Raw genomic sequence first — 12,147 nt, 5'->3', positions numbered from 1 at the left:
CTGACGCTAAGTTCTCAATTGCTCAAGTACACCCATAGTAACAGCTGATCACCAGTATGGTGATCAATGCAAGCCTCAATGGATTCTGAGAAATGTCATGGTAGCTTATAGACAAGCAATGTTAATCTCTCATGCCTTAAAAGTTTCAGCTGCCTGCTAGTAGTAGGGCAACTCTCAACCCACCTTAGAGTTGAGTCTAGTCCTAGTTCATGCAGAAAAATTACCTGTGTACATTAAGAGCTATATTGGTGCTTCAATTCAATAGGTAAATCATTAAATATACAGGGGAATGAGAATCATTTGTGGGATGGGTGGGGAGAACACAAGAGGGAAGGCAAAGAGGAGAAAGCAGGTAGGGTAAATATACCAAGTAACTTTTCCTATAAAAAGACACTTGACCTTTATGACAGAACATTTTGACAATACTCTTCTTGCAGAGCACAGTACATAATCCAACAACTCAGTCTGGTTTGCTTTCTCTTTTCACTCAGTTGCTCTAATTCCTGTTTTAGGAACTCCCTCTCAAAAGGGGAAGACACAATAATCATAGTTCCAACTATCCAGCCATACTTCAAGCCCTATACTGCTCAGTAGAATTTGAGTTGTTTGGAAGTTTGAAACTACATATAACTTTTGTTATAGAATATTATTTGTGATATTTAATATTTTTTTTTTCACTAAATCACTTCCTGGCAGCTCAGAGCTGGGGGACTGTTCTGATCAAAAGGGCTTTTCTGCTGATGTGTTTTTGTAGGTTTCAGCCATTGTCTTTAACTCGGGAACTTTCACAGAAGAAACTGGAGGAAAGATTGCACAAGAAGTTAAGATAAACAGCACAGGCAATTCAAGTTTGCAAGGAACAAAGGGTCAGGAAAGGAGACAGTATGGTGAGGTTCTCCATCCTCCCTCCTGCAACAGTCACAGGATGTTTAGCAACATAGAAATAATTTTCTCTAGTGTTTTCAACAAATAACAGGCTGAGAACTTCTTCCAGTATCAGAACTGAGAATAGGTAACCCTGTGTCTGAAAAAATTACCAAGTCCCAGGAAAGCATATTCTTCCTCATTGTTCCACAGGACAGTTAAAAGAGATTTTTAAAAAGCTAAGGACAGATAAGTTCTCTCTTAAATAAGGAAGAGAGCAATGGGTTACTGTACTGCTACATCAATAAGTAACTTTATTGCAGAAATAACCTTATATTATCTCTACGTATTTATAATTCTGAGCATAAAGCAAATACAGCAGGTGCTTATTGCTCCTATGAATGACATAGACCCATTATTCATTCTTTACAAGTACATTTATTATTTACAGCTTATGTCACTTTTAGTTAATGGAACAGGATATTTGGGGGCTTTGCTTGTTTATGTTTGATGGCAGAATTTGGGCCACTTTGGGAAACACAGCACACAGCTAAGATATATAACCCTAAAGCAAAAATAAAAATTACCTTATTTAATCCCTAGTTAAAACATATGAAAACATGGAGGAAAGATTCAGCAGCTCAAAGACAGAGCTAGGCCAACAGGCTCATTAGGCTTAACAAGGATACTTCTGTAAGAACTTGTTCACAGTTAGGATTCAGGGAAAATATTCCTACTTCCATGGGAAAACAAAGTTTTTCAAAGCAGCAATAGAGGATCACAACCATCAACCAAGTTTTGACAACACAGATTCCTCAAAACTACACAAAAAAAAAAAAAAGGTGAAGACAAAAGTGTAGCTGTTGTATTAGCTGTTATAATCCATTCATTGCTTTGGAGAAGAGATTGACAGGAATTGTTTTAGGCATCTCTGGCCTTCTTCCTGTTAGCGTTTTTCACTGCTGACCTCAATTCTGAAATTCTCACACCCTTTCCCAAACGAAGTCTTCATTTTTTGATTTATGGCTGGACTCCTCCATTTTTTTCCCCAGGATGTGGAGAGGAGAGGGTCAAAGTGACAGGAAGTTAATAGCTATTATCAAATTTTCATCATCTACAATTATATTAGAAGGCGGAGTAGTCATTTTCTATTTTATTGCAAAAATTAATTATGTAAATAGTCTGAGCCTGGCAGAGGGCCTTTATTTCATTAGAAATTAAAATTACTGAGGTAGATCAAAGGTCAGCACAAGCCAATTGCTCACTGAGGCAGGGACAATAGAATCGGTGGCCTTGACCTAGCTAGTTTTAGGCAAACTACCCACAGGATGTCCATAAACCAAGGAACAATGCATCAAATCTCACTATTGTTTTTTGTAATGGACAGGTGCAGCTCACTTGGAAGTTGCTTCAAGGTCTCTATAGCAGATATATTTAATGAATAGGATAACTTTTATTTGGCCACAAAAAAAACAGGAACCTGTTACAAATACTTTAAACATAGTAACTGTTTGGCAAGTGACAGGGGTCTAACATAGTTATAGATAAAATTTATGTGGACTTAGGTATATATTGGTGCTTAGAAGGTTAGTCTGACTACCAGTACAGAAAGGATAGAATCTCAGTGTAAATATATAAGGAGGTTTTAAGAGAACTACCTGCACAGATTTACCAAACAGCTCAAGATTAAGGGCAAAAATCTGTGGTTTCCACAACAACTAGGATTTTATCAATAAGAAGGAAGTAAGTTATGTTCTAATTACCAGCTGATGCACTATTGGGAAATTATTAAGGTACAAAAGGATATTGAATGAATAATTCATTTCCTTCTGCATTTGTTAATAAATTTAGTATAAATATTATGAAATGAGGGGCCAAACATCCAAAAGGAAATATTCTCAAATATCAAAGTGTACTTTACAGAAGTCTGGACACCACTTACAAAACTGCACAAGAGTCATCAGGAATGTGATTCATGGATCTGATACGGTACAAAAAACTTCCAAAAGGAATTGAGCTGCTGCCTTCCCTCCACTGCTTTACCAAGGCAGCAAATTCCAGTGCAGGCTTCCTCCTCAAGCCTCCCGCCTCTGGCTTCCTACCCCACCTCTGCCCACACTCCAAAAGCGCAGCCTGGACACTCAGACAGCTCTTAGCTTGCCTGGATGTCGAGCTGATAATCCTGAATTTTAACTATAGAGCCTTTCCGGCTCTTTCAGTCAAACTCTAAAAGTTCACAATGGTCCCTTCTGATTTCACATTGTATGAATCCTCTCCCTCTAGACAGCCACTTCCCCTTTATCCGGGTGGGGTAATGAGTCACCTACCTCAGTGAATCAGCAGAACCTGCTTAACCCTTTCCCAGAAGCCCCAGCAGCTGTGAAGAGGGTGGTGTTTCAGATAAACGTTATTGCCAAGCATAGGGAGCACACTGGCAAAGGTGAAGATAGCCTGAGGTAAGACATTAGAGAGGCTGCTTCTGCTCATTAAGAAATAGGAAATTTAAAGGCAACTTTTAGAGGTATAAATATGTTCCATGATAAAGATCATGAAAGAAGTCTAAACCTTAACCCTGTGGTTCATAGAAGCCTGAGAGATTCAACAGTGACTTCTAAGAGAGTTTAGCGGTATAAAACAAAGGCACAGGCCTCTGTACTTAACTGTGTGAATCAGGTTGCAGAAACCTTCTTGTCTGCTAGTCTTAAAAGCAAAATTTTTAAAATATGGAATACTACACCATAAGATAGACAAATAAGTAAAATAAGGACTCTCTCTAGGTCAAGATTCCTATTTTCAAAGTTAGAACAAGTAGAGAAACTAACTAAAATAAGCCATGGTTAATACAAAAAAAACCAGAATAAACATTACTTGAGCTTCAGTGAGCTATGAGCTTTTGTTTCACTAGTTATATGTGATGAGAAATAAATACCATCTTATATGGTATATTTAAATGGGTGCGTGCTGCAAAAATGATTATTGTACATATTTGGTTACATGTACAGTGTAATGTTTATTTAAAGGCTCACAAAAATACACTTCAGTTGCCTGAGAATGGTGTAATTGTGGTCAGATGGCATGATTTAATTTGAACTTTTGCCCAGCAGTCTCCAATATGTAATAGATCATTTACAGGAGCATGTAAGCAGAACACTGCCGAAGGAGCCAAATGGAAAGCAGCCTTATCCCACACGCTGAAGGTGTAATAAAATACTGACTCTGTACTTGGTTGGCAAGGGCGGCTGTAGCTGTTCATTATAATATCCTCAATAAGTATGGTGAGAGCTGGGCAATAGTTCAGAGCTACTGCTCTCCAGATGGCTCAGAACAATACCGAGTTCAAGAATATGTATTTCCATGTACAACGGCTTGCTGCTGGCTGTCATGCATTTCTGCCACTTGCAAAGAAAACATTGGGAAATTTCTTCCCCACCCCACTTTAGGCAACTTCAGCCTGTATTACTACCTGATTCTGAGTCATCTAGTCAGCAATTGTATTTCTGTAGTTATTTGATGTTGTAAACTAGCAATTTCTCCTTCCTAGGCCAAATTTTGGTGAAGAAACCTAATGCAACTGATAAAACAGTTAAAAACACAAATTTGGCAACTGATGAACATAAATCCAATTAAATACTCTTCTCCTGAGAAAAAGCTTCCATTCCCTCTCTACCAGACATTAACTCAGGTTTTCACATTATTTTCCTCTATGAAGATTTAGTCAGGCTTCTCCATAAAGCCGGTATTTTCACAGTGAATTACTCATATAAAAAATAGATACAAACCTCATGTGTGCTGTCAAAGGGGAGCTTATTCTTCAATGACATTATAAAAGAAACCTGAACTTACTTTAGTACTCACAGGGTACTGTTCAATCTGAACAAAACTCCAGTCAACAGGCCTGAACATGTCCGAAAATCATTAAGCACCAAGGACAGACAGGGCTGCAAGAAGCACTGAGACGAGAAGAGACATCAGTGACAGTTTTAAGCTGGGACTCTCAGGATCAGGTCTGCCAAACACCACTTAAAACACTTTCTTTATTCACTTAATTGGAATGATACTCCCAGTCACAGCTGAAATGTTTTGCCAAAGGATAGCACAGCAGATTTCCACACTGCAGTTAAAAACACCAGGCTCCTCCTAGGCAGCCATAACAATTCCAGTTCACGCACAAATGCTTCAGTGTGAATTGCCACGTGGTGGTTGTGCATACACAGAAGTGCTTAAGACAGGTTTATATAGAAGGGAGGCGACAGAATTAAAATCACCAATTGCATTAGCACAGATCTAGTAGAAATACCACTTTGAAATTTTTCTTTGGCATCCATTACTTTGAGCTTAACTAAATACCAGCTTCAGGCATCTTAAAAGCTTCTCTCTTCCTGCTGCTCCCCACCTAGAGTCTTATGCAATACACATGGATGCCTGCGACTGTATGTCACAAGAGGTCAGCTAGACTGAGGTGAGACACAAAAATCAAGGAATCGAGAAATGAAATCTGTTGTTATGAAAATATCCTAAATATTACAGCTCTCAAGAAAACAGCTGCAGCAAGCGAGAGGCACTGAGAGAAACATGGTTTCTAAACAGACTCAAGAGATTTTGTGAACATGGCTAGATTTGTATGATACTGTAAATCTAAATGTGTACTTTCTCTTTATACAGGTCCAGTTCTTTCAGAGACAGAAGAGAAATGCTGAGCATACAAACCCGCTTTTTCAAGCCTTGTCAACGACGGAAAGAGCCTAAGAAACCTGCACTCTCAGGAAAGATGCACACAGGCCTTAGAATTCACACAGTTTCTACATGTAAGTGTGAACCTCAAATGAAGTATTTATGTGGTTTAGTTAGCAGCAGCTTCTGCAAGGGAACTGCCAGTTTCTTTCCTGACAACATGGAAGGAAAACAGAAGTACACACAAGGTCATTGCTTGCAGATGGAACAAGCTTTGGGAAATATATCTAACCTCTTAAAGAATTTCTTATACTTTGTCAAATGGTTCAAGGCAGAGTTTAACCTCCCCAGGCACACTGAGCATGGGTTGTGCCCGTGCTCAAGTAGCTTAGAGCTCTAGCTGACATCTTCCGCCAAACTGATGCTACCTTCCAGTGAAAAGGCTTTAGACCTTAGAAATGTCACGCAGATCAGCTGGGACGTAAGTAAGCTAATAGGTGCTACCTACAGACTGATGCCATCAATCATAACTGTGGTCACAGTCTTGTGTAAAACCAGGCTAACGAACACTTCAGTGTAGTTTGTAGAATTTGCCTAGATCTGAGATATCTTTGAGATAAGTGCAACACTCCCTATAGCAAAAAGCAGCTGAATGACACTACAAAGGCCACAAGGAAACAAAAAACTCCAACTCCTCTTAGGAGGCAGAACCAGGCCTGTGTGGCCTGCTCTCTCACATTAGCATTAAAAAAACCCAAACCCGGTGGATTATGCCTTAAATCACACGTACTAAACACACAGCCATTCCCTCGTAGGACCCCTCAAGTAGGAACAGTGCAGCAGACACCACAGAAAAGACAGCAGCTCGCAGTTTTTACAAGGACAGAAAAGCAGTTTCTGAGGCCACGGGAGAAGGGCGCGGCTTGCAGGGCAGTTATCAGAGCAGGGAACAATACATTGAGCTGACAAGTCCTATCTCTTGCCTTTCATCAGGAAATAGCAGCTAGTTTCCTTATTACCAGCTGCCTGGGCAACTCATTTAAGCTTCTTGGGAAACCAGCAGAACAATTAAGCTGGGAGTAACTCCCCTCAACACAGCCCATTTACTTATCCATATCTGAACAGCTCGTCAAATGAGGTTTAAAGAAAGATGACCTTTGATTTAATGCTAATGTAGTCAATGCTCTTTGAATTGTCCCATGAGCGAATAATAATAATAAAAACACCCCTCTAGTACAATAAAAGGCAGCGTTAAGGGCAAACTAAAGCAAAGCTTGGCCCATTTAACAGGTTCACATTTGCACATTTGTTTTACCACAGCTGAACATGACTAGCAGTGAATAGACTGGAGGACTTCACAGCTCACAGCCTCTTCACTTTCAATTCAGCACAGAGTAGCAGTCACGTTTTTTTGACCAAAATACCATTTTGCTGAATTCCTGACACATGCCAGGAAGCCCATTGCAGATTGCTGGGCTCTTCCTGTTTCGCTTGTACCTGGGAGGCAATACAGCCAGACATCTTTTGGGCATTTGATGGCAGTTTCTGCGTTTGAGCTCCTTCCACTCTTTTTACAACTGACCCAGGTTGTTACAGCATCTCCTATTCACGCCGCTACCAAAACATTGTTTTGCTGCCTTTTATGAAAGCTGAGTGGATGCATCAATAAGCAAGTGAAACGAATAAAGAAATAAAGGCTAGCGTTTCATGCCCTCAATTAGACACTTGAATTAGAAAAGTCACAGCAGGCTCAAAGAGTTTTTCAGTATAATCCTTTTAAAAATGAGTTCGTAAGAGCATATGCAAATATTTACCCTCAATCTAGTTCTGAATGCATTAGCAGGGTGTTTCGCAGGGAAGGCGATTGCTTCACTCCCCGTTTCCTGAAGAGGTTACAGCAATCCACCAAAGCTCCAGCAGTTAAATCCTCACCTGGACCAGCCTGCTCCCAGCCAGGGGTGGCTGCTCAGCAGGAAGCCCTCCCTGGCTATTGCTCTTCCCCTTTCACACTCCACTTGGTGCTGCAATCTGGAAAAGGCTGAGCAAAGTAGTTGCTGTTTTTTCTTCCCATCCAAAAAATAAAAAATACAATTTTACAGAAAAGAACCCTAGAGTTTTAAATCTCAGAAAAGCACTTTCAATTACCTTATATATAATTACATTCAACCTTTTAACTGCTGATTACAAAGTATTTTTAACCATGTGCTTCAAAGAAAACTGAATTACCTCCAAGGAACACACCCAATCCCCACTTTTACACCTGCAATCAATTTTGTTCACTGATATTTATATTTGTGCTTGATAATCATGGAAACATCCACAGTATTTGTGCTTGCAATTAGCAATGCCTGCAGTGAGAGGGAGGCTGAGTCTAACAAATTAAATAATGAAACCCAAAAGCACAGCAGGGAAGCAACAGCACTAAGCCATCTTCAAGTATTAATGACAAGTATCTTTTAGCACGAACAGGCAGCTGGGTGATTTCAGAGGGAGCTGCTTTAACAAGAAACAGTGTGATGCTGGGATGGAGGGAAGAAACTACAAGCAGAGACAGGGAGCAGGAGGTGCCCTGATGGTTGTGATGGAGCTGAGGGAAGCGTGGAACGGGGCGATTCGATCTGACACGGTCTTTTGGCTGGACCTGGCACAGACGAGTGTGACCTTTTTAGCTTTGCTTACATCAACACAATTCTTGCCCTGACGGGGTACATTGTGGCTGCCAGTGTGCTTACATCTCACACAGCCTTCAAAGTACAGCACTGGTGAGGCACAATTCACAGCTCGGGCAGTAAGCAAGCAGAGAATTAGGAGGAGGATCAGCCACAGTCCTACCTGACCTCAGCTCTGCTGTGCTTCTCTGGATTGTTAGGCTAGCAAACGTGGCCAACTTTCTGCTTTGCTTCCTAGTTACAGTGCACTTGTGAAAGCAGGGATTTAGCCATGTTCCACAGATGACAAGGCTAAAACAATCTATCACCTCAAAGTCATCTTTGATGTTTAACTAAACATCAGTTGTTATGAGGGCTGTTACTTCCGTGGGATTTTCAGTAATTCCAAGAAAAAAAGCAAGATACTTTATTCAGTGTCTAAACTGCAAGAAGAATCAGCTAAAAATACAGTGATCCGCGCTAAGATAATTTCTCTTGCAACAGAGCTCACTGTGGATTTTTCTCTAACACACTTTAAACTAGATGATTGACTGCTTCCAATGTGTATCTGAAAATATGTACAACAAAAGGAAACTTTGGATTAAGGGAGCAAAATACAGGTCTTCAGATTACATGCTAACAGCTCCGGTCCTTCTTTGAAACCACAAAATGCAATTGCAGATGTATCTTATCTTCTAGATTCACACTCATTGTAGAATGCTTGGGATAACAAATTTCACAGCGTAACAACCAAGCTCAATATACAGAAATGGAAACAATCCAGCTGAAATAAACACCGGGAAACAGTTAGCTGTTTGTTTATTTAAGCAAACACAAAACTAGCCATTTGCAAATCTCATTAGGTTTGCATAACTTTCATTGCCATTATATTTTACCTTTTACCAAGTCTTATTATCTCCCAGTGATGGATCAGGTAGAAGCAAGTAGAACGACCAGTCCCTTCTTTAAATAGTATTAGAAAGCTTCAAAGTAACCACGTAGCTTATTGGAATGGACGCATACAAACAGGAGTTGAAGAACAACATATATATATTTTGCACTATATGTATGTAAACATATATTGAAATAAAAGTGGGAGAAAGCTTTCTAAATTTGTCTAGTGATTTTTCAGTAGGCAAGGAGGCATAATTTTAAGGAGAATGGTATAGTTTATTGGCTCAAGCTCTAGAAAGAGGGGTTTTTTTTCTTTTTAATTATTGTTACAGTCTCCTCATTTCAATCTGACAGCACGCAGTGACCTCAGCATGGCATAAATGTCATTTACTCTCACGAAAGGCCTTAAGACACTACCAGAACTGTGTGAAGTAAATACCAGTGTCCCTAAGGGGAATGGCAGATTTGAGGTAAAAAAAGCTGCCACTAGAACTGGGGAAAGTAGCAAACAGCTGTTTCGGGAATCCAAGTATCCTGAAGATAAAGGAAACAAACAGCTGTGAACTGCTGACATGATCTCTTACAACATGCAAAATTAAAGTCTTAGTTGACTGAAAAAAGTGAAGTATCAAGTAGAGCTATGATTTTTTTGAATGTGTATTGTATTTGAACAAGTTCTTGACTACATTATTTTCAAAGACTGTATTTAGGCCAAAAAGTGAAAAAGCTGCTAGGGCCAAGATCTAAGAAATACTGTTCATCCTTTAAAAATCCACAGGGGCAAACAAATGGCCTTTGTGCTTTTCACTGTCTTGTACTACCTCCCAGCACTCAGACTTTTAGATATTTCCATTTAATCCAGTCAGCAGCTCTACTGAGAGAAGTCCCTATTAAAATCCTCCCCATTCAGTAACATTGTTTAAAATTATATAGGAAGCATACGAGAAACATTACAAACCTCACAACACAACTGAGATGAAATTTTCAAAGACATTTCTTATGTAGACTGCTGCTGCGTGACTTCTGAACGCACTGCCATCTAAACTTAAAAACATTTATATGCTGTTGATGTTCAATGAAAACAGTTGGAGATGGATGAGCAAACGGTCAGATGAAAGATACCAAAATGTCAGACAGCCTACCGACTGTTGTTGCCATGAGATCCAACAGTCAACATCAGTCTGATAAGCTATCCGACAGGATGGTACGGCCATGGAGATGTCACGACGGTTGGCAACACAAGAGGACATTCAGGCAGGATTGAATGAAATACATGTTCTCACACCTTGCTCGAGACCTGCCCTAACCTAGTGCAGGGATAATCTAACCTAAGCAAGAGCAAAGTCTGACCTGCTTTGTGCTCATATGCCACCTTTTGATAATGCTAATTGAAAGTCAAATGAATTCTTGTTACTTACCCCTAGGATAAAAATAAAAAACAACAGTTCAAAAATTATTAAGAGTAGTAATACATATACAGTAGCAGTGGAATGGATACCTACTTACTAAGGAGGGAAAAGGTCCGTTTCAATATTGGTTATGTTCACGTACATTAGAACTGGCACACATCGATTCATAACAATGTTTTTAAAAAAATCTGACTTTTAAAGCCTAAGGTGAAGGTTCTCTGCATCATTGCTGGGTTTGACATCACATCTATTTTCAGCTGGAACCTTTACTCTTCCCCTCTCTTCTCCTTCATTGCCCACAGTGCTGGGATCAGGGGCAATCATCTGAGAAGAATTTATGATAACGAGTACCACTAGCTATTTAACTTGCCTATTTTAACCAGTGAGCCATCCTTCAAGCAAATGATATGCTTTCTACTTCCTTCTGCTAAGTAAGGAGTTCTTAAGGAAAAAAGGGAATAAAAGAACAAAGGGCTTCAGCACCATTTGTGCAGGAAGGATGAGTAAAGCATGCAATTCATAGGATTAAGGCTTAATAAAGAAACTAAAGAAACTGAGCATACAAAAGTGGAGAGGAAAAGAACCAGCTTAAAAAGACTGACACAAGAAATTCTGGAATGATCAAAGATGACTTTATAAAGTTTTATCTTAACTTCATTCTAAATATACAGAATAAAAAATGTCAACTTCCGCATTTTGACATCAATCATCTCTGCTAACATCATGAAGTTTAAGAGGGTGGCTTTTCCAACCAAGAGCATGTGCAATGCAATGGGACACTGGAGGAGTCAGATGGAATAGCCTTACCATGAGGGACATGCAACAGTTTGTATCCAATCTGTATTCATTTATATACATTTTGATGGTCTTGAAAGTTATGGAAAAAGCAAACCAGCCACCCTTCAAATCAAAAAGTTACCTTCAGGTCAGTCTGAAGTTCAATCAGGAAATGGAGAGTATTAAATCATCAGTTTTGGAAGTAATTTGGGTGGACAACATCTGTGTTAAACACAATTTAACATCACATTGTCCAGCCTGTATAATACAACTCAGACTTGTAAAGCATTTATACCTTACCTTAACATTTATAAGTTTGTCAATGAAACGTCTGCTCTAATATCCAAATTACTTTCAAAATTAAATAAAAACTTGTTAAAGTTGAAAATTGATGTTAAAAAGTTTTCCCCCATTTTAAATAATGCTGATTTTTAAACATATGGGAAGATGTGTCATTTTTCATGTCTGCTAAAACCCATTCCAAGGGGTTTTTTTCCAAGCTCATTTGGTTTTTTCTTCAGAGTACATCTTCTGTTGCAGTCGTTTGGCATAGCTCTGGGCCATGGAGTTGATTATAGATAAGATAAAGTAACAAACCATGACAATCACCAATTTTTCAAACATCCATGATAGCCAGTTTTCCCCCTGAAGAGACAAAGACAAAACAGAAGGAGGGAAATGAAGATTAGTGGACAGCACAATGGAGAATTCTCCATTTACTGGGTAAAAGGGAAAAGCCTAACCATATTTTTTTATTATTATGTAATTTATCAAATTAAAAACAGGAACCAAGTGCGAGCTGACAGGATTCCTGCAGGTCTCTCTGTAAAGCTGACTTTAGTCCCTTGAAAGACAATGCAGGAAGGCTTGCCAAATACACCGCA

At 39.3% G+C, this 12,147-nt stretch overlaps 1 protein-coding gene across 7 annotated transcripts in view; it reads right to left on the bottom strand.

The window, feature by feature from the left end:
- Nucleotides 1-8,985: 8,985 nt before the first annotated feature.
- Nucleotides 8,986-12,147, bottom strand: part of VMP1 (vacuole membrane protein 1) — a 70,863-nt gene continuing 67,701 nt past the window's right edge. For all 7 annotated transcript variants that reach the window (XM_054847208.1, XM_054847209.1, XM_054847210.1 and 4 more), the window contains one exon: nt 8,986-11,908. In XM_054847208.1, coding sequence (XP_054703183.1) covers nt 11,765-11,908 — 144 coding nt within the window. In that variant the 3' untranslated portion in view covers nt 8,986-11,764. The remainder of the gene's footprint in view (nt 11,909-12,147) is intronic.

The sequence above is a fragment of the Grus americana genome, chromosome 19 (genome assembly GCF_028858705.1).
Source record: "Grus americana isolate bGruAme1 chromosome 19, bGruAme1.mat, whole genome shotgun sequence".
NCBI lineage: Eukaryota > Metazoa > Chordata > Aves > Gruiformes > Gruidae > Grus > Grus americana.
Note: the sequence above shows the minus strand (reverse complement) of the source record. Positions and strands in the feature narration are given on the sequence as shown.